Source organism: Myotis lucifugus, unplaced genomic scaffold (genome assembly GCF_000147115.1).
Source record: "Myotis lucifugus unplaced genomic scaffold, Myoluc2.0 scaffold_141, whole genome shotgun sequence".
NCBI lineage: Eukaryota > Metazoa > Chordata > Mammalia > Chiroptera > Vespertilionidae > Myotis > Myotis lucifugus.
Window position 1 is genome coordinate 1,027,090 of NW_005871189.1, and position 23,350 is coordinate 1,050,439.

The 23,350-nt window shown below is 38.2% G+C and overlaps 1 protein-coding gene across 3 annotated transcripts in view; it reads left to right on the forward strand.

Moving 5' to 3' along the window:
- The window catches only part of AGK (acylglycerol kinase), a 73,157-nt gene that overhangs the window by 29,691 nt on the left and 20,116 nt on the right, over window positions 1-23,350 (forward strand). For all 3 annotated transcript variants that reach the window (XM_006094717.3, XM_014460826.2, XM_006094719.3), the window contains exons 3-8: window positions 1,797-1,836; window positions 4,540-4,619; window positions 12,066-12,141; window positions 18,007-18,099; window positions 20,066-20,098; window positions 21,565-21,659. In XM_006094717.3, coding sequence (XP_006094779.2) covers window positions 1,797-1,836; window positions 4,540-4,619; window positions 12,066-12,141; window positions 18,007-18,099; window positions 20,066-20,098; window positions 21,565-21,659 — 417 coding nt within the window. The remainder of the gene's footprint in view (window positions 1-1,796; window positions 1,837-4,539; window positions 4,620-12,065; window positions 12,142-18,006; window positions 18,100-20,065; window positions 20,099-21,564; window positions 21,660-23,350) is intronic.

Here is a 23,350-nt window from a genome sequence, read left to right on the forward strand (position 1 = left end):
ACTGATGGGCTCTTGAGCTGTTTCCAGATCTTAGCTATTATAAATTGCACTGCTGTGAACATAGGTCCATATGTTCTTTCTGATTGGTGTTTCTGGCTTCTTAGGATATATCCCTAGAAGTGGGCTCACTGGGTCAAATGGCAGTTCCATTTTTAATTTCTTGAGGAAACTCCACCTTGTTTTCCATAGTGGTTGTACCAGTCTGCATTCCCACCAGCAGTGTACTAGGGTTCTCTTTTCTTCACATCCTTATCAGCACTTGTTTGTTGATTTATTGATGGTAGCCATTCCGACAGGTGTGAGGTGATACCTCATTGTCATTTTAATTTTCATCTCTCTGATAATGAATGATGTTGAGCCTTTTTTTATATGTCTCTTGGCCATCTGCAACCTTTTTTTAAAAATATATATATATTTTTATTGATTTCAGAGAGGAAGGAAGAGTGAGAGAGAGATAGAAACATCAAAGATGTGAGAGAATCATTGATTGGCTGCCTCCTGCAAGCCCCCCACTGGGTATTGAGCCCATAACCCCATCATGTGCTCTTGACCGGAATCGAACTTGGAACCTTTCAATTCACAGGCTGACACTCTATCCACTGAGCCAAACCGGCTAGGGCAGCCGTGGGCAAACTACGGCCCGCGGGCCGGATCGGGCCAGTTTGAAATGAATAAAACTAAAAAAAAAAAAAGACCGTACCCTTTTATATAATGATGTTTACTTTGAATTTATATTAGTTCACACAAACACTCCATCCATGCTTTTGTTCCGGCCCTCCGGTCCAGTTTAAGAACCCATTGTGGCCCTCGAGTCAAAAAGTTTGCCCACCCCTGGGCTAGGGCATCCGCAACCTTTTGATGGAGGGATGATGCTCCAACCAGCTGAGCCACCAGTGCAGCAGTCAGCCACTTAAAGTGCTCTTATTATATAAATAATAAGCACATTTTAGAGAACGTATTTTGATAGAATTTTTATTTTTATTTTTGCAAGCCAAAATTTTGTCTCATGCCACAATTTTCCATTTATGATAAGTGAATGTCAGACAGTGTTATAAAAAAAATAAGAGTTAGATAAAACAGCAGAAGCAACTAAACATCAAATTTATTTCTGGCGAATAACCTAAGGATTTCCACTGGGTAAGAAAATGCAGGGTAGGTGCAGTACTTTTCTATGGCTGCCCTAACAAATTATCACAAAGTTAGTCATTTAACACAACATAATCTATTATCTTACAGTTCTGTGGGTTAGAATCTAACACAGGTCTCACTGGGCTCCGGTCAAGGTGTCGGCAAGAGCTGCGTCCTTCTGGAGGCTCTTGGGAGGAACCCATTTCCTTGTCCTTCCAGCTTCTGTCCACATCCCTGACTTCCGTCTTCAAAACCAGCAAGGTTGCCGCTCTGAACATTGTCCCATAATCGGATTTGCCGTTCATCACAGCCAGCAAAATTTCCCTGTGATTAACTTAGGCACACCTTCACAGTCCATAATAGCCTCCCCAGCTCCACCCCTAAATTAATCACATCTGTAAGGTAACGTCCTCTCTGGTTCTGGGGATTACGATGGATGTTTCAGGGAGCATTAATCTGCCTGCCTTATACTGAAATAATTAACAGTGTTTCATTCAGAGCAAGTATTTTTCAGACATGGTCATAATTTGTTATAAGGTCTTTAAGAAACTTTCACTTGGGTATTTTGTAGGGAAGGTTGTACATATTTTTTAAAAACCACAAGTTTTGTTTGGATTTTGGCCTACTTATTAAAGCTAACGCTCACTATCTTTTGTTTGTTTTGATAGTGATAACCTGCTAAGGAGAGCAGCCTGTCAAGAAGCTCAGGTAATGCCATTTGCTGTGGAACAGTCAGAACCACCTTGTCTCCGTTGTGCAGAAAACTCGCGCTATTCCAGGGCACTGTGCAGTGCCTTGCATCTGGGAGGTCTGGCTGTTTTTTCCCACTGTCAGGGGATGAATCAGGCTAAGAGCCAACTCTGAATAGAACCGGAGGAAATTGACCATCTGGTGAAGAGCAGTTCTAACACCCACCTCTTAGATTTGTTTACTTCTGGATTAGTCCTAAGAGCACATGGGAATTAGTTCCCATCTGTAGTTGTCCTTGAGGATGGGACATCCTGCATCATCCCTGATCCGAATAACCCCCAAAGGTATCAGTTCAGAACAGGTGTTACCTCTTCAAGTCAAAACTTGTTATAATTGTTGGTTCATATTTTAAAGCCTTTCTCTTTTAGCCCAACTGACTCATACCATACGCATTGTTATCCAGCCCATAGAGAGTGACTTAAATATTCATGCATCTCGCTGTATTAGTTGCAGTTGACTTGTGAATCCTTTTAAGTTAAAGACCATAATTTTGGTCTTCCCTTTCCTCCAAATTTGTACATTCTACCTTGCAGGTGAATTTCCATGACTGAGTTGCCCTTTTGTTATATGACATTTAAGTTTATGATGTCAGAAATACCAAAAAAAGAAACAGGAATTCAAAAAGGTATGATGCTTATAGTAGGAGCCGTGGGTGGTGAGCGTACTGATTGTTCCTGAAATGTTTTCATGGATGACAGCGACAGTGACAATAGGTACTATTGGTAAACTCCTCTCTTGAGTGGTTATCTAATTGTTCTAAATCTGTATTTCCAGAATTTTATTACTTCTTTGCTTGTTTTATCTCATATGATTCTAGTTGTTTTGGAAATCAAACTTTATATTCAAGTTGAGGTGGTCCCCACCCCAAGCTAATTTGCCATTAGCAACTGGAAAGTTCCTTGGGACGGGGAACCTTTTTTCCTAAGAAAAGAATGGTCATAGGGTCCTCCATTTCTTAAGAAAGATGCCTCCACCTCTGTCCTGAATTTCATCTCCTCTTACTTTTTCAGAGACTCTGTTCCTTGAGTTGTTTCCCCCTTATATTTTACCTCCTCCCACTGTTGTAATTCTCCACTTCCCAGGACACGTTTAGCTCCTCTCTCTGATGTAAGTGAATTCATTCTTATAGCCTAGTTACTTTAGGCTATAAGTTATTTTAGTTACTTTTCCTGTTTATGCCCTTCCCTTCACAGTCTAAATTCTTGAAAAAATATGATTCTTTTTTATTTCATGAAAACTTAGCTCACTGTAGTCTTACATAAACTCATTTACCAGCTGTAAACTTGAGACTTGAGTTGCAAGAGACTAGAAACCAGGACAAGGAGGAATAATCTGGAACTAGAGATCTGGAGTCAGGTTGGAATAGGAACCTGGTTCATTATATTCTTTCTGGCCACATTGCAGAAATAATATGGATAGAACAAGAACAAATTATAATATTTGGAGATTTGGCAGCAAAATGTTAAGGTCTAATTCAGTAAGAGTGAAAACAGAGTAGAAATTATAATGTACCAGAATTTTTTTTTAACAAAGAAACTATGTCTTTCTGAAGTATTCAGAAAAAGTTTTTTGTGTTTTTTTTTTTTAAGCAGGAAATAGACAATGGTGAGAAAGGATCTCCAGTGGACTCTCATGGTGGAGGTGGAGTTAGAGGCAGCTATTTAGTAAAAACCTCATTAACTTTCATTTTTTCCTGTATTTACTTTGTACTTCCATAGTTGAATTCTGCCTTCTTGGCCCAGACCTGCTCCCCACCATCTAAGACTTGAAATTTCGCCCTTTGTAGTGCTTTCTTCCTCCCATTCTTTTTGTTGATCTTGTCTAACCCAGACGCAATAGCAGTAGCTCCCTCTAGTCCCCAGGCCTAGACCTCTGCTTCTTCATTCTGCCTTGTCCTCGATCTGCTCTTTAGAGTTGATAAAGTAGGAAAAGTTTGGGTTTTGTTGTTAGATAGATGTAAATTCTAGGCTGCAATTTATTAACAATGTGACTTTGAGTTAATTTTTCTGAATCTTGTTTTTCTAATTTATAAAAAAGGGAATATTTAAGACCTCTGAGATTTCTGAGAACTAAGAATAATGTGTGAAAGTGGCAAATACGAGGTGCTAAGTAAACATTAATTACATTTCTTTACCTGTGACAGGGGATGCTATTTAGTTATCATACAGGGTAGCAAAGAAGAGGATGCAGATAGCATATTAGGGTTATTTGATATATATCCTATAAAGATATGAAGATTAATAGATTAATAACACAAAGATTCTTCATGAATAAGCTTTAGTAATAAGTTGAAGTAGAAAAAGATTATACTCTGAAATCTAAAGACAAGTGGATTAAAATTCCCTTCTGACAGACTGATGTCTTACTCATCTTGGGTTTATAATAAACATAGCCATATCATATGGAGAAAAGAAAAGTTACTTCTAGTAGGTAAAGTAGGGTTTGTTTACTATAATATACAATTCAGCTTATTAAATAATGGCACACTTTTGTGCTGTTGTTTATGGTGTTTTTGTGAATATGAAATCATGAGAACATTTTTTTCTGCTGGAGTAGATATTACATCTTCTGGGAGTAAATTCTTTTGGAACAAAAGAATATATGTGATCACTAACTGAATAAAAGGACATTGACTTACAACTTGTCTTTTTTCCTTTTTAGGTGTTTGGCAATCAGCTCATTCCTCCCAATGCACACGTGAAGAAGGCAACTGTCTTTCTCAACCCTGCAGCCTGCAAGGGGTGGGTGGCTTGTTACCTATTCAGGCTTCATAAAGTGAAAAAGTCAGACTATCAGGCAGCTAGTTGGATTGTTTGGGGTTGGAAGGACTAGGTTCAATACTCTTCTAGCGATAACAGATTTATTTGTAATGGAGAAATAATGGTTAATGGGGTACAACTGTAAAACTAACTGATGCTTAGCAAACTTGTCTAATCGAAGTTCACTAATCATTCCAGAATTAACACTCGCAAATAAGTCTTCTCTGCTTGACAGTAGCCCCTTGGGAAAACTCCTGCTGCTGTGATGTAAATTATTAGACCTTCTCTGTTACGAGATGTTCAGAGATGGCCCAAGGCTCTGTGGGCTTGCAAGGTCAAAAACACTCTTTCTGTGATCCCTGAGCCAGGTCTTGGAGGTCAGTAGAGGGAGAACACTCAGTCTTCTTGACTGAGGACATGTCCATGGGACAGGGGCCTGGAGACAGGAGTAACTAATCATGTTTCTTGCTATGTATGTCACAGGATAGTCAGTGAACTGGTCTGGCTGGCCTGGAAAGGTCGTGTGAGGGAATTGTGGCAATTAAGGTGTGAAGAATACTTAGATAATACTTGGATAATAATTGTGTCCATGTTCATTTATTCTAACAGATGTCCCACACTGGTTGTTGAAAGTGGGGTAGGCTGTGTGTGTAAGGGGGCAAGGAGTTTGAGGGAACTCTTTGTATTTTTTTTTTAAATATATATATTTTATTGATTTTTTACAGAGAAGAAGGGAGAGAGATAGAGAGTCAGAAACATCGATGAGAGAGAAACATCAATCAGCTGCCTCCTGCACATCTCCTACTGGGGATATGCCCGCAACCAAGGTATATGCCTTTGACCGGAATCGAACCTGGGACCTTTCAGTCCGCAGGCCGACGCTCTATCCACTGAGCCAAACTGGTTTTGGCTCTCTGTACTTTTTTTTTTTAAATTAAAAAAATTTTTTGTAACATTGGATAATAACATGTTTCAGGCATGCAGTTCTGTAATACATCATCTGTGTATTGCATTATGTGCTCACCACCCAAAGTCTAGTCTCCTTCTATCACCATGTATTTGACCTCCTTTACCCTTTTCATCCTTCCCCTCTCTCCTTCCTCTCTGTTGTCTGTCAATGTGTTTATTTTTGTTTGTTGCTTTCTATTTTATATCCCACACTAGAGGCTTGGTGCACGAATTTGTGCACCAGTGGTGTCCCTCGGCCTGGCCTACGGGATTGGGCCAAAGCCGGCTCTCCGACATCCCCTGAGGGGTCCTGGGTTGCGAGAGGGCTCAGGCCAGGCTGAGGGACCCCACTCGTGCATGATAGGGGCAGGGAGGGACGTGGGAGGTTGGCCAGCCAGAGAAGGACAGCGGGAGAGCTCCAGGGTGTGTCCAGCCTGTCTCGCTCAGTCCCGATCAGCCAGACCCCAGCAGCAAGCTAACCTACCAGTTGGAGCATCTGCCCCCTAGTGGTCAGTGCATGTCATAGTGAGCTGTTGAGTGGCCTTAGCATATCATTAGCATATTATGCTTTGATTGGTTGAATGGATGACCGGACACTTAGCATATTAGGCTTTTATTATATAGGATATGAGTGAAATCATATGGTTCTTGTCCTTTAGCATCTGACTTATTTCACTTAGCATGATACTCTTAGGATCTATGTTGTCAAAATGGCAATATTTCATCTTTTTTATGTCTGAGTAGTATTCCATTGTGTATATGTACCACATCTTCTTATAAGTACCGCGCGCTAACCGATTGCGCCACTGGAGCTCCTGTACCACATCTTCTTTATTCAGTCATCTGTCGTGAGGTTGTTTCCATATCTTGCTATTAAGAATAATGCTGCAGTGAACATATGGGTACATATATCTGTACGAATAAATGTTTTCACATTTTTCAGAAAGGTACCCAAAGAGGGATTGCTGGGTCATATGGTAGCTCTGTTGTTAATTTTTGAGGGACCTCTATACTGTTTTCCATGGTGACTGTATACATTTATATTCCCACCAGCAATGTCTGAGGATTCTTTCTTGTCCACATCCTCTCCAACACTTATTTCTTTGTCTTATTGATGATAACCCTTCGTGTGAACTGGTATCTCATTGTGTTTTGATTTACATTTCACTTATAGCTAATGAAGTTGAGCATTTTCTTATGTATCTGTTGGCCATCTGTATGTCTTCTTAGGAAAATGTCTATTCAGGTCTTCTGCCTTTTTTAAAATTGGATTTTTTTGTTGTTAATTATATGAGTTCTTTTTATATTTTGGATATTAATATTAGCCCCTTATCAGAGGTATCATTTGCAAATACCTTTTCCCTTTCAGTTGGTTGCCTTTTTGTTTTGTTGATGGTTTCTTTTGCTGTGCAGAAGCGCTTTTTTAAAAAATATATTTTTATTAATTTCAGAGAGGAAGGAAGAGGGAGAGAGAGATAGAAACATCAGTGATGAGAGAGAATCATTGATTGGCTGCCTCCTGCACGCTCCCTACCGGGGGTAGAGTCCGCAGCCTGGGCATGTGCCCTTGACTGGAATCGAACCTGGGACCCTTTAGTCCGCAGGTCGACGCTCTATCCATTAAGCCAAACCGGCTAGGGCTGTGCAAAGGCTTTTAAGTTTGATATAGTCTCATTCATTTATTTTTGGTTTTACTTCTCGTGCCTTTGGTGTCAAGTTCACAAAAACCCCTCTGAGAAGACGGTCCATAAGTTTAGTCCCTATGCTTTCTTCTACATATTTTGTTTCAGGTGTTATGTTTAAGTCTTTAACCCATTTTGAGTTAATTTTTCTGTATGGTATCTGACAGCAGTGTCTGGTTTTATTATTTTGCATGTGGCTTTCCAATTCTTCCAACACCATTTATTGAAGAGGTTTTCCTTTCTCCATTGTATGTTTTTGGCTCCTTTGTTGAAAATTAATTGTCCATATATGTGTGGGCTTGTTTCTGGGCTCTCAGTTCTGTTCCATTGGTCTGTATGCCTATTTTTTTTTTTTTTTTTTTTGCTAACACCGTACTGTTTTGATTATTGTAGCTTTCTAGTATAGTTTTATATCAGGGAGCATGATACCTCCCACTTTGTTCTTTTTAAAGATTTCTTTGGCTATTTGGGGTCTTTGTGGTTCCATATAAATTTTAGGATTAGTTGTTCTAATTTTGAGAAGAATGCCATTGGTATTTTAATAGGGATTGAATTGAATCTGTATATTACTTTAGGTAGTAAGGATAGTTTAACAATATTAATCCTCTCAATTTATGAGCAAGGTATATCCTTCCATTTATTTGTATCTTGTTTAATTTCTTTCTCCACTGGTCTTTCACCTCTTTGGTTAAATTTAGTCCTAGGTATTTTATACTTTTTAATGCAATTGTGAATGGGATTGATTTCTTATTTTTTCTTACTCATTATTGGTGTACAGAAATGCAATAGATTTCAATATATTGATTTTGTGTCCTACAACTTTACTAAAGCTATTTATTAGTTCTAACAGTTTTTGGGTGCAGTCTTTCAACTTTTCTATATGTAGTATATTGTCATTTGCAAATGATGAGAGTTTTACTTTCCATTTTGTATGCCTTTAATTTCTTTGTCTTGTCTGATTGCTGTGGCTTGGACTTCAGTGCTATGCTGAATAGAAGTGGTGAGAGTGGGCATCCTTGTTTTATTCCTGATCTTAGAGGAAAGGCTTTCAGCTTCTGAAATAAGCTTCTCTAGTAATTTCTTGGGACGGAGTGCGGCTTCACAAGTATGAGGACAAGTCATGCCTTCTTTTAAGTCAGTAGCTTAAGATATTTACCTACAGATTGTTTAAATTGGCTCTATTGCTCTGCCTAATTGAGCCCTATTTGCCTGACATCGTTAAAGCCACTTCCTTCCCCATAAACACACCAGTCATAATGCCTATTGATCATTCTTGTTTAACAACATTACTAAATAATACCAACAATTGAACAGGTCCTAACACAACACAACAGTAACTGAGTGGTCAGTGGTGGTCTGTGTCAGAATGCCACAGAACTCGGTGGGCTTCATAGTTAGAAGGATCAGATCTGAAGACTTTTCTGCTGTGTGATACTGTGGGAGCTACTTAATTTAAATGCTCAGTTTACTCATTTGTAAAATGGGAGAATAGCCATCCCATATAAAATTGCCATATATATAGGTGCCTTTAGATTAAATGAAATGATGCCTTTGAAGTGTTTGGCTTATTTCCATTTCACAGTAAGCATGGATAAAAGGAATATAAGCTGCTGCTGCTGTTATTTACCTGCAGGCTGGGTTCACAACATTCTCTGCTTTGCTCTCCCACCCTTCCCGAAAGTCCTTGCACCTTTCCTGCTGCCTCCTTGAACTACTCTAGGTCCTATTCCCTTAGAAACCTAGTAAGTTAGCAACTTGCTAATTCTGATGAAGGAAAATATATGGCAATATATTTTTCAGGTATAATCAGTTATTTTGAGTTTCTGCTTCTAAGAGATACGTACATTTTTTAAAAATTAAAACTATTTTTAGGTCCGTTTACATTTTTACATATAAATGTATTTGCATTTTTTAAAGGTAGATTATTGTTTTAAAAGTGTAACATCTTTCTCTAAGGATGAGGCTAAGGAAAGGCTTTCTCTCCTAAAGTCACTGTCCCTTTAGCAGGCGAATCCCTGCACAGCCTAAGAAGCAGCCACTCTGGAACTCTCCAGCATCTCTTTAAAGCTTTCACCAAAATTGCACTCTTTTTGTCATCTTGACTCTGCTCTGACACATAATTAATAACTTATTGTGTAGCTATTTCATCATGTAGTACTGGTTTAAAAGTATATAAGAGCTTTAAGAAATAAGATAACTGTGTGTTTAGCATTAATAAATAATACATTAAGGAGTAATTCTTTTTTGTGTGCATGTGTGAACTTGGAAATTGCTACAAGTATATAAATAAAGTTTTTATTTCCGGTGTTATCTCACCCTTTATATAATAATGCGTTTCTTACTGGTAGCACCTGTTTTTCAACCTTTTATATGGAACATTAGAAGGGGAAAAAATGTCTTCACTTTTATTTCAGAAATTTTCTGTACCCATAGCATCACATAAAAGCGTGAATAAAGTCCAAATGTTCCAGTCTTACTTCTTAAGCTAACCTAAAGGAGTTCACAGATTTTTGTAATGATGAATATAGCAGATTGAGACTTCTCCAGAGTCTTGCTTCTCAGAGTTAGATCCAGTCCACTTCCAGCACATCTTTTCTCATCACTCTAGTAATGAAAGCACCCCAGGAAGGAGTAATATTTGCATTATCACTGCCTCAGCCATTATTGTCCGGTTAAGGCCCAGAAATGGTGAGCTGGGAAGGAGAAACTTCCATTTAGTTTTTCATGTTCATTCTATTAAGCGTTCAGAGCAGCAGTAAAGATAGGGGACATTTGTTTAATTTACTTTTTACCTGCTCAGTTAGGCCCTTGGTTTGAGATACTCCCTTGAATGGTTCTTGTGAACATGTATCCAAGCTTCTCAATTTCTATTTAATTCATAATAGGAAAGGTTTTGTGTTCTGTCTCATTGGTGGTTATTCTCTTTAGTGTAGAGGATGTTGAGTTTGGTCTATACATGTTCCTCACTGGCTACCTCTGCATCTCTTTCTAGTATAAAACGTAGTCTAGAAAGTCAAAGCATGCATCACTGGTTTAAAAAAAATTTTTTTTTGAAAGAGAGCTGGGTAATGTGGATGTAAAAGTTAGATGTTTGGCTAGTTGAATTTTTTTAAAATTTTTATTGATTTCAGAGAGGAAGGAAGAGGGAGAGAGAGAGATAGAAACATTCACGATGAGAGAGAATCATGGATCAGCTGCTTCCTGCAAGTCCCCCACTGGGGATCGCCTACAACCGGGCATGTGCCCTTGACCGGAATCAAACCTGGGACCTTTTGGTCCCCAGGCCAACACTCTATCCACTCTGCCAAACTGGCTAGGGCTAGTTGACTGTTTTGAAAGTACTAATAAGTTGACCTGTCTTACCCAAACATTTCTCCAGGGATTTTATTCAACTTTGAGACTATGCAATTGGGGACTTTTCTGCAACTTCTACATCCTTTGATTCCTAGGCGTTTTCGAATCCTGACATGACTTGGACAAGAGTCACTATTGGAATGATGTGTATGAGACTTTCAAAATACACAAACTCTTCTAAGTGCTTTGTAACTGTTGCCGTTGTTAAAGACATCACAATCATGTCATTTCCTTTTCCTCAGAATTTACAGGCCTGCATTTTTGGGATGGATTTATTCATTCATTTGTTTATTAACTCATTAGATACTTATTAAATATGTTCTACCTGTGCCAGACATACTCCTGGAGGCTAGGGAATTCGGGGACGCATAAGATTTGGTGTCTGTTTTTGCAAGGCTTCAAGCCTAGTCCTGAAGATTGTCTTGCAATTCACTAGTCGTCATTTGCTGTGAAAGTTCCCAAGACAGGTGTGTACATAGTGCTGGTTAACACACAGAAGGGCATGATGGTGCCTGGAAGTTTGGGGCAAGCTGCTGATTATCCTGTAGTTAGACAATTTCTAACTTTCTCTGTCCCAGCAGAAATTTGGTCCTCGTGGAAAAACATTTTGCTCTTTCTCCAGGAATTTTACTGCAGTTTAAGACTTAAGAAATGGATATAGTATTTGGAATTGTTACAAATGATGTGCTTCTTCCCCAAAGGTTATGTCCACTGGGTTAGAATTAAGCAATATTCTGTTTGGTTCACTCTGTTCCCTTGGGGCATATGAAAAATGTTACAGTAAATACATTCTCTTCCTTCTACCACTGGAATATTAATAAGCTCCTTGAGGACTTAATACATTATACTTAAGTTACAAGTATTTTTGTCTGCTTTTTCATGTGGTCTCTCCAGCTCCTACACCTGTCTAGCACATAGTAGGTACTCAATAAATACTTGTTGAATGAATCAAACATTGCTTCCTTAGTGGAGCCATATCCCATGTACATTCTTCTCTGGAGCAAGGGTGGGGAACCTTTTTTTCTGCCAAGGGCCATTTGGATATTTATAATATCATTTGTGGGCCATACAAAATTATCAACTTAAAAATTAGCCTATTATAGTTGGTCAAACATTTAATTAACTCACCTCTAATGCCTTGGCAGAGCCAGACCAAATGGCTCGTGGGCCAGACATTTACCACGCCTGCTCTAGAGGAACGACCATAAACTGAGGCATCCCAAATGGATAAGAGCTTATTGTATTAGACAAACAGTAAACTCCTGAGGCCCCTGAGTGAGAGACTCTATGTTTCTATCCGTAGAAACTCATTTCTCATTGTTATTTGAACAGTGTTTCTTCCCTAGTCTATTTCTTGTTCTACATAAGAGAAGGTGGTTGGGCTTCCTGTTCGTCCTCTTGAGAACTCATGATAAAATTTTTGTATTTTTTCCTTTGTCTACAGCAAAGCAAGGACTCTGTTTGAAAAAAATGCTGCCCCAATTTTGCACTTATCTGGCATGGATGTGACTGTCGTTAAGGTGAGACTGCTCCAGAGTGTCGACTTGATCCCAGCTCCTACTCCTTGTAACATAGCCTCTTCTCCTGACTTGTTTGCAGAAATCACTTACCACTTACGACAAGAGCAGAGCAATCAATGTTGTGTACTTGTTCTGATAATTAAGGCAATTTTGTTTTTATAAAGCATTGTCAGCTTTTCATCTTCAGAAAAGGATTAGATGGAGGCATAGCTTGATTTCCTTTCATGTGAAGATAGGACGTGGAATTATTGTCTCTTAGAAGATGAAAATAGCGTGTTTTTTCCAAAAAACAAAAAACCCCTGCAAATCTGAGTAATTAATTTAATTTTTTGCTAGTTCCATAGACAGGTAAACATTTTTTCTCTGATGAGGTATTATCTCTGGGGAGGAATTTTAAATGGTAAACTTCAGAATTTACAAGATTTAGGTAAGAAAAACAGGTGACAAAAATAAGTTTGAGGGAATTGTGTTGTCTCAGAAGATGCTTAAAGACTCCACTTTTGTTGACTTTTTAAAGTGATATGTGTGTGGTGTGTATAAGGAGTGCATTTTTGATGAAAATCACTGTTATCATATTGCTAAGTCTATGAATAACCTATTTTTAACATTACACACTTTCATTAAATAACAACGTAAAAGGTCAGTTAGTCCAATTTACCATTTCATGGTGAGCTCTCTTCTCTAGCTTATCTGAGACTAAGTTGTCAGCCTCCATGATGGAGGAACAGGGTTGGGGGGAAAAAACTAACATTTATTTAAGTATCTGTAGTGCATACTCTGTGTATTAGAGATCATAGAATGTTTACTTGACACTAGTATTACTTGTTCCTGGAATGTTTGGTTGAACTCACAAGTAAAACTATCTGGGCCTGGAGCTTTCTTTGGGGATTTATTTATTTATCTATATTAAATTTATTTAATGGCTCTAGAAGAACTCAAGTTCTGTTTCTTGAATTAATTTTGGAAAGGTAAGTTTTTCAAGGAATTTGTTCATTTCATCAGTGTTTTCAAATTAATTGGAATTGAGTTGTTCATAATATCTGAAAGCAATAAAAATATATTTTAATAGAACAAAAACTTCTATATATAATATCTATAATATCCTCTTTTTAACTTTTAGATTTCTGTAACATCTGTACTATCTCATTTTCATGCTTAATATAATTTATTTGTCCCCCCTTTTTTTTTCTTTCTCTCAATAGTTTTGTGAGAGGTGTGTCAGTTTAATCCTTGCCAAGAACCATCTTTTGGCTTGTTGATCCTCTCATTTGTTTCATTAATATCTAATTTATCTTTATTGTTTCCTTCATTCTACTTTCTTTGGATTTTTTTTTCTGCTGTCCTTTTTTGACATTTTAATGTGGATGTTTATTTTTATTAATTTTACCCTTCTGTCCTGCTATATACATTGAAAGCTATAAATGTACTCTAATTCAGCTGCACCCTAGAAGTTTTTGTTCTATTAAAACATATTTTTATTGCTTTCAGAGAGGAAGGGAGAGGGAGAGAGAAATAGAAACATCAGTGATGAGAGAGAATCATTGCTCGGCTGTCTCCTGCATACCTCACTCTGGGGATTGAACCTGAAACCCAGGCATGCGCCCTGACTGGAAATCGAACTGTGACCTCCTAAGCTACGCTGACTGGGATGCATCCTAGAAGTTTCATTGCTAAGTATTTTCTGATTTTCATCATGATTTTTGTTTGACCTATGAATTAGGAAGGCATGTTTTTAAATTTCCAAATTTAAAGTTTTTCCAAATCCTTTTGCTAATGATTTCTGATTTTATTGGTGTTTTTGTCAAAGAGTGTAGTCTATAAATTCCAGTATTTTAAAATTTGTTGAGACTTGTTTTGTGGCCTAGCATATCGTTTGTTTTCATAAATGTCTCATGTATGCCTAAAAAGAATTTATATCAGTTACTGGAGAGCATATTCTGTATATGTGTCCATTAAGTCAAATCTATTGTGTGCCTCAAATCTATGCCCTTGCTGATTTTTTCTTCTGTTTAGCTATAGGTTATTCAGAGAGAGAGGTATTAGAAATCTCCCATTATAATTGTGGATTTGTCTATTTCATGACATGGTTTTGTCAATTTTTGCTTTTTGTATTTTGAGACTATTAGTATACGCACTCAAGTTTCAGATTATTTTATTTTCCTTGCATTTTGATCCTATCATAGAGTGACTCTCTTTGGCACTAATCCTGCTTTTTGCCATAGTCTGTCTTACCTATTATTAGTAGTAATTGTACTAGCTTACTTTGGCTAGTTTTTGCCTGGCATAATTTTTACATCTCTTTACTTTCAGCCTTTTGTATCCTTATGTTTTAGATGCACCATTTGTAAAAGTGCAAAACAGGATATTTCAAAAATCAATTTTTTTGGCTTTTGACTAGGCCACTTAATCCATTAACCATTATTATAATTGTTGATTTATTTAGATTTATTTCTATAATAGTTATCTATTGCTATATAACAAACTGCCTGGACAACTATTTTTCTGCTTATGAGTCTTGGTCAGCAGTCTGTGTTCAGAGCTATTCTTTTGCTGGTCTAGCCTGGGCTCCTTACTGGCCTGTCTTTTCATGGCTTGATAGCTCATTTCTTTTTATCACTGAATAATATTCCATTGTATGGATGTACAACAGTTTGTTTATCCATTCACTTACTGAATGGTTGCTTCCAATTTTGGCAATTATGCATAAAGCCGCTATAAACATTCATGTGCAAGTTTCTCTGTGGACATGTTTTCTGCTCACTGGGGTAAATAACCTAACAGGGCATTTGCGGGATTGTATGGTAAGAGTGTGCTTAGCTTTGTAAGAAACTGCTGGGGAGCATTTAGGGTCTTGCTTCCCAGCATGTCATCAGTTTGACTCAAAAAAGTCATAAAAATTCCCCCCTCAAAAGAAAAAGAAATTGCCAAACTGCCTTTTCAAAGTGGCTGTACCATTTTGCATTCCCACCAGCAATGAATGAAATTTCCTATAGTTGTGTTGTCGGTGTTTTGGGTTGTAGCCATTCTAATGGGAATGTATGTTCAAGGGAGGGCAAAAGTGGGTTACATACAATATTGACCATATTTTCATTTGTATATTTTCCATTTGTATATCTTCTTTGGTGTGATGTTTGTTCAGATCTTTGCTCTTGTTTTTTGTTTTTCTTACTGTTGATTTCTAGAGTTCTTTGTATATTGTGAATACACGTCATCAGATATGTGTTTTGCAAATATTTTCTCTTATACAGTCTTGTAAAGCTGTTTTGTAATTGTCTTAACAGTGTTTTTCCCAGAGCAGAAGTTGTTAATTTTAAGAAAGTCCAACTTGTCTATTTTTCTCCCATAGATCTTGCTTTTTGTTGATTTATCTAAAAACTCATTGCCAAACCCAGGATCATCTAGATCAGTAGTTCTCAACCTTCCTAATGCCGCGACCCTTTAATACAGTTCCTCATGTTGTGGTGACCCCCAACCATAAAATTATTTTCGTTGCTACTTCATAACTGTAATTTTGCTACTGTTATGAATCGTAATGAAAATATCTGATATGCGGGATGTATTTTCATTGTTACAAATTGAACATAATTAAAGCATAGTGATTAATCACAAAAACAATATGTAATTATATATGTGTTTTCCGATGGTCTTAAGCGACCCCTGTGAAAGGGTCGTTTGACCCCCAAAGGGGTTTCGACCCACAGGTTGAGAAACGCTGATCTAGATCCTCTCCTGTGCAATTTTCTAGAAGTTATATAGTTTTATTTTACATTTAAGTTTACAACCCATTTTGAGTTAATTTCTAGGAAAAGTGTGAAGTTAATGTGTTGATTCATCTTTTTGCATCATTATGCCACTTTTTATCTTTCCTCTTTGGTGCATTTGGAATTTTCATCTTAAGATCAGAGCCTCAACTGTGTTATCCCTGTTCATGTAACCTTTTAAATTATGGTCTGTTAAATCTGTCAAGATCTTTTTGCACTTTGGCTCTTTCCTGCCTGTACTTTTTTTACAAATATTTATTGAGTGCCTACTATTAGGTAAGCCCTGTCTGTCCTCAGAGAGCTTCCATTCAAAGTGTGAAAGGGAGGGATGCATAAAAGAAACATACAAATAAACACACGATTTGTCCAATGATGATAAATGCCAAGGAGAAAAATCAAGCAGGGTAAAGAGACCAGGAATAATAGGGATGTTAGTTTAGTGCAGAATACCAAGGAAGGCCCGTCTGATAAGATGACCTTTGAACAGAGACCTGAAGGGAATGAGTGAGTCATGCAGCTGCTCAAAGAGGGAAAGAATCCAGGCCGAGCAGACTTCACAGTCAATGCGGGAGTGTGCTTGGGTGATTGAGGGGGAGTAAGGAGGCCATTGTTGTTGGAGTGGAATGAACCAGGAGAGACAGGGAGAGAGGGTGAGGTTGGACAAAGAAGGAGGGGCAAGATTATCAACTTTGTATTACTTTCGAATTCAGTAAATTATAATTTGCATCTATTGTTGATACAGTGTTGTATAGGAAGAGGCTGAAGGGAGAACCCTAAAGAGATGTCACTAAAACTCTACCTACACTTTGATGTTGCTTCTCTGAGCATCTCACTTTGAGCCTAGACAGTCAACTGGTATCTAATTTAATTGTATTCTAATATATTATTTCCATATTTTCCCACCTTGTCTCCAAGGATATTGTTAAATAGCTTGCCAGGTGCCTTGCTGAAAACCAGTTATAATGTCTGTCTAGTTTCCCAGAACTATGGATCTAGTGACCTGTCAGAGATGAGCATGAGTCTGAAATGGGTCACTCTTAGCCAACCCATGCTCATTCCCAATGATCACCCATTTCATGGTGCTCACAAACCATCCTTTTAATTAGGATTGGCATATTTTTTAATGAAATATTTGAAAATATATAATTATAAAACCAGTCATTCCAATTTTTAGAATAAAAGTAGGACCATTCATCATAAAATTAATGGTGTTAGTTTAGGGACATCCTTTTTCCTTTGTGTTAACTGACTTATTGGCTCAGGTGCTTTAGTCTCTCTGAAATCCAAATCTTTAATTTTTACCTATTAGTCTAGTATAGTGTCAGATGGAGGGAGTATTTCCTTATTTTAGCATTAGTTGCACTATGTCTATTAAAATTCAATGTTTGGTTTTAGAGGTGGTGGCTTAGATGGTCCACTAAGTCTGCGTATGTATCTGAGATAAATATTATCAATAAAAATGGTGATGCCTAGGTGCGTCTTGACTAATTCGAATCATACCTGTATTTTATGTACTATGTTCCTATGTACAATAATAACCCCCTTTGATTTAGTACAGTACCAGATATGAGGGGTTACTTTGCTAGTTGCCTTACAATGGCATTATGGGGAAGCTATGATTAGCCCCTCTCCTAACACACATACTTCCATTGATTAGGAAATTAAGATCTGAGAGTTTGAGGCTACTCAGCTAAAAAGTAGCAGAGTTGAGACTTAATCTAGGTCACTTGGGCTCCCAAATCTGCTCTTTTCATCCCCTTTGCTTCTCCTTCTTTGCACTTGCACTTCCTGCTTTCAGATAAAAGGCACTGGTAAATGATGTCATAGACTGCACTGGACTGGAAATGGGTTCTCTGATGAGCTTTCTGTTAACAGATAAATCAAGTAAGGAGCTGACTGGGTGGTTTCTGAGGTCCCTTCCAGTTCTAAAGGTATAAACTATAAAAACTGTACAGAGTTGCTTTGTTAGCTATTTAGTGTTTCATGTCTATCAATTATGTAGAATTTAAGAAAATACTCAATGTATTTAATAACCTGTATTTTTTAGCCTTTCACCAGTGGCCCTAGGATAATAAATTGACCCAAGGCTTCCTTTGTATTTCAGACAGATTATGAGGGCCAAGCCAAGAAACTGCTGGAACTGATGGAAAACACAGACGTGATCATCGTTGCCGGAGGAGATGGGACATTGCAGGAGGTATGGCCCTTTTCCTGTGTGAAACCATTTGGGTGAGGGAGACAGAAAGTTGATCTTAGAGCAGTGGCATTCAGTGGTTATAATTTAAGGAAATTATTTCTTTGTAATCCATTTGTGGGGATTGTTTCTGAAACAAGTATATCATTACTTTTTTCTCATGCACTGTGTTTTTTAGTCTGATAAAATTGAATAGAATAGGAAACAAAATGGTGGTGGGTATGGTAAGCTTTTTATATTCTGAAGACTGTTATGGCAATCATAGTTTCAATGATGAGGAAAGTTTCTTATAAAAGAAAGATTCCTTTAAAAGAGGCGTCTGTCCATTTTCACTTCATTTCTATCACATGTTTCATCTCCTGAGAGCACATTAGGAGGCAGAGGTCTCCATGTTCAGATGTATGCATCTGCCTTTGTTCTGAAGTTCCATATCCTTAGTGCTTACTTTGGTCCAATAAGGACAGGAAGTGTATTGTCCTGAACTGCTCTTCTTTTCTGAGCAATAGACTAGAACCTCCATTATATATTGGAAACTCCTCAAGAGCCTGTACAGTTCACATCTACACCTCTTCTCTCCTCCATTCGGTGGTTTCATCGGTGTTCAGGACTCAGGAGCTCACCGCAGACAGGGCACTGTCCTATGTGTTTGTTTTTTTAACTATGTTTTTATTGATTTTAGAGAGAGAAGAAGGGAGAGGGGGAGAGAGAGAAAAACATCGATGAGAGAAAGATAGATCAGCTGCCTCATGCATGCCTGCCACTGGGGATCAAGCCCACAACCCAGGCATGTGCCCTAATGGAATCAAATCCAAGACCTTTTGGTGCATGGGACAATACTCTCCCACTGAGCCACAGTAAGCTTCTTTTTAAAAGGTTGTGCTAATGATCTTGTAATTGTTTTTATGGCTTTTTAATGAAGTGTGAAGAATACTGATAGCATGCCAACAAAGAATGAAGGAGACCTCCTGACAGCCCCATTTAATCCTAGAATGCAGTCAGGCAGGAGATGAAAGGAGAAGGGCATTAGCCTTTACTTTACAGAATCTTTTTAAGAAACACACCAAATTGTGCATTTGGTATGACCCATTCATAAAAATATGCCCTGATAAAAAAGGAATATGAGGGCAATGTACCAAAATATAAATGACTGACTAATGATGGTTATTCTGCATAGTGGGTTTATGAGGAAGTATTTTTTCTTCAGGTATTTTTTCTGTTTTTACAAGACATATGTACTATAGTTTTAAAATGAAAAATAAATTATGTAAAAATTGAAATAAAAAGTATCTTTTCTTAGAGGACTACTATCCCCCGTGTCTTTACCTTCATCAGTGAGAAACATTTGTGGAGAGCAGGCATCTCGGAGTGTAGCCACAGGTTGTGTTTCCTATATGTGCAACTTCACTGTGACAGACTAGGCTCTTGTATACAGTTGATGTGAGCACACATTTAGACCCATATTCTAGAACTAAAACATAATTTTGCTAATATAATGTGGAGATTTTATAGCTATTTTAACTGAGCCTGGCCAGTGTGGCTCAATGGTTGAGCATCAACCTATGAATTAGGAGGTCAGAATTTGATTCCTGGTCAGGGAACATACCTGGGTTGCAGGCTAGATCCCCAGTGTGGGCCGTGCAGGAGGCAGCCAATCAGTGATTCTCTGTCATCATTGATGTTTCTATCTCTCTCTTCCTCTCCCTTCCTCTCTGAAATCAATAAAAATATATTTAAAAAATTAATTATTGTATCTTAGTCTTGATTGTACTATGGGCCTTCGGTCAAGAATAAAATTTAAGTTAGCCCTGATCCGATTAGAGAATACTGTGTGTTTCAATAGCCAATGCAGCTTTTGACATAGTTTCTAGGAAGAAAACAGGAAGAAGTTTGTGGTCCATGAAAATTGAATCCAGTTCTTTTATGATAAAGGAAATACATGTTGTTCATAATTTTTCTGTAACATTTGTAGGTTGTTACTGGAGTTCTTCGAAGAGCAGATGAGGTGAGCTTTTAAGAAGAGTCATTGCATTTTACTTTTATGTTTCTGTTCTTTTTATATCTCTTTACTTCCTTCTTTTACCTTTTTCCCCATTTTGTATTTTAAGGCAGCACAAGTGTGGGTCCTTGGATTTTAGAAAGACACGTGGGGCTGCCTGTGTCCTCCGACACTTTTATTAGCCAGCGGCGGACTTACCTGCTTTGGGAATCCAGAGTATCCAGCAGCTTTCACCAGGAGTTGTTTAAAACATACAGCTTTTTATACAATCTTTTTCAGAGGATTCCTTTATAAATAAATATTTACATGGCGAAATCTAAAAAATGTTAAGTAAAAAAGGCAGGCTGCCAAAGCACATTATGCATCTCTGCAAAGTTTTAAAATGTAGAAAACAGATCTATGTTGGTGGATGCCTTATGTAGTGAAAGAGTAACAACACGATGGAAAGGCATCACACCCTTGGGACAACGGCTTCCTCTGAGAGCGAGTGAGAGAGAGAATAGGACCAGAAGCGACTGCAGTTATTTCTGTATCATTTTACTTCTTAAAACATCTGAAGCAAATATGGCAAAAAGTAACATTTGATAAATCTGGGTGGTGGGTGTATGAGTGTTTGTGACATTATTTTAAACATTTTTCTACAGCAGTTTAACATATTTTACAAATAACAAGAAAGAAGACCCTTCCTGGTCCCTTTGGCAATAATAATAGATCATCTTCAACATAGTCTTTAGGGCAGTGGTTCTCAACCTGTGGGTCGCGACCCCTTTGGCGGTCGAACAACCCTTTCACAGGGGTCGCCTAAGACCATCCTGCATATCAGATATTTACATTATGATTCATAACAGTAGCAACATTACAATTATGAAGTAGCAACGAAAATAATTTTATGGTTGGGTCACAACATGAGGAACTGTATTTAAAGGGCCAGAGGTTGAGAACCACTGCTAGGGCCTTACAGTGTGTCTTTGTTTGTGGCATTTAATTCAGTGGCTGTGCCATTACTTTCTGCTACACAAACTTGCTGATCCCCTTTGCCCTAGTTATACTTGAGATAGTTTATAAAGCACTTTCCCTATCATTGGCTACTGTACATATGTTAGATATTTTTAGTTGAATTTTATCTGCAACTTTTTCAAATAATGTAACAACATAATACACGGTCACAATTGTGCATTCATCTGGTATCTTTAAAACCTTCTTTTTTTGACCAGATTTCTTTAAAGCAATTGCTAGTAATGAGCACCAAAATATTTCTTTCAAATTCAAAGTCCTGTCATTTTCCTGGACTGCCTCCTTTTAGAAATTGCTCCAGGCATGGCCCGATTGCTGGTCCAGGGCCTAGAAAGGGAGACAGGGAGGCGGGCCCAGGTCACTTCCAGTTACTTGTCTCATAGGAGACACATCTGTGCCTCTCTGTTCAGCCTGCTTTTCTGACCATGACAATAACACTTTCCTCTTCTTTCTCCCAGGCTGCCTTCAGCAGGATTCCCATTGGATTTATCCCACTGGGGCAGACCAGCAGTTTGAGTCAGACCCTGTTTGCTGAAAGTGGAAATAAAGTCCAGTAGGTTGACAATGTGGGCTGTGGCTGAGCGAGCCTGGGGATGGGCAGTTCCCTGTCGGATATGATATTTGTGTTCAGTTTTGATAACCTGGATCCTCAAATCATTGAGAAGCCCTAGATCAGAGACTAACCTGTCAGTTCATTGGGGAGGTTCCCTGCTGGGTTGTGGGACCCTGATGATCTGACATGAAGTCGCCAGGTCAGGTATGGAGGTGAATACCAAAATCCTTTTCAGTTATAAGAATGGCCTCCCTGATTCAAACTGTTTTCATACTTTTGCATTCTAAGATTCCCTAGTGAAAACAGATTTGCACTAATCATTTGTTTACTTTAGGTTTATCCGATGACAAATAGCAAGTCCCTTGTGAAAATGGAACAGTAGCCTTGGCTTCATTATCTTGATTGTATAAGTAGCTAAAACAACGAAATATAGTCACATCCTTTGGGGAACGCCTGACGTGGAAGGTGTATGAATAAAGCAGGCAGAGGGAGTGGTGTAGCCCTAATGTCTAAATTAAATTGCAGGAGTCGGGCAAATTGTTATTGTCCATTTTTATCCAAAGCATTGTGTAAAAAAGCCCTTGCCTTCCGAGGAGATAGGAATCATGAGTTTGAGGTTTGAATTAGGGATGAATATGAACTGGAGCAGATGGTTCCCAGGCGCTCACGGTCAGTTGCCTGACCTTTACCGTAAGCTTGGTGACACCTGAGGGGCAGTCAGCTGATGAATATTTGTTGAATAACTTAATTAAGATCTTATGATGTTTCTGGTTATTATAACCATTTAGAATCAGTAACAATAATGATACTCAGGTGATTTTCTTTCAATTTTTTTTCCTTTGGGATTTTGATTAGGCTTGTTTTGTGGATTTATTTTTGCTATTGTAATTTTAGGAGTCATCTTGCATCTTTTTATTCTATATGTTCTCTATTTTTTATAAAACCTGGGTTCACATATCAAACACTAGACATAAACATAGACATATCAGAGCCTTCATTGAAACATTGCTTGCGTGTCAAACCTTAACTAATAGGGAGTGTTTAGCTCCTCACAGTCATGCTGAAGCCCGTTTCAGTTCACTGTCTTTTCATTCCCCGTTTAGAATTTCTGGGGCAGTAGATGTGGCAATGAATTACTCGAACAGTTTTGTTTACCCAACATAAATCCCACCTGGTTTAGGTCTTGGTCGCTGTAGAGAGCTAGTCTTTCCCTTTGTATCAGTAGTGACTATTGAACTGCAGAGCCAACATTCTCAAACATGTCACCCATCAGGAGGGAGCCATGTCCTTGGAGAACCCTTGCCTGTCCAAAAGCCAGTTTGTGCCCAGCGCAGCCACCCTGAAGGTCTTCGTAGCCTTCGGCTTTGGGGAGCTGATTTTCCTGTAGTTATTATGTTGCTGCTTCTAGCTCTATTTAAAGATTGAGGAAACATAATTTAGAGCACACCCCAGGGCTCTTAGGTAATGAAGTCAGTCTGCCCTGGGTTCAGAATCGGGTGGGCCTCTGCACATGGCAGGTGCCTGAGGCTATTGGAAAGAACAGGCTTTGCTTTTTGTACTGCTATCAGATGTGTTGTCCCACAATTAGTGTGGGAGGAATCTTGGATTGGAAGATTGCAGGTAAATTATCATTAAAAAATAGCTGTAATGTGCTATGGTGCTGATCTGTTTAGAACTTGGCAGTTGTTGCT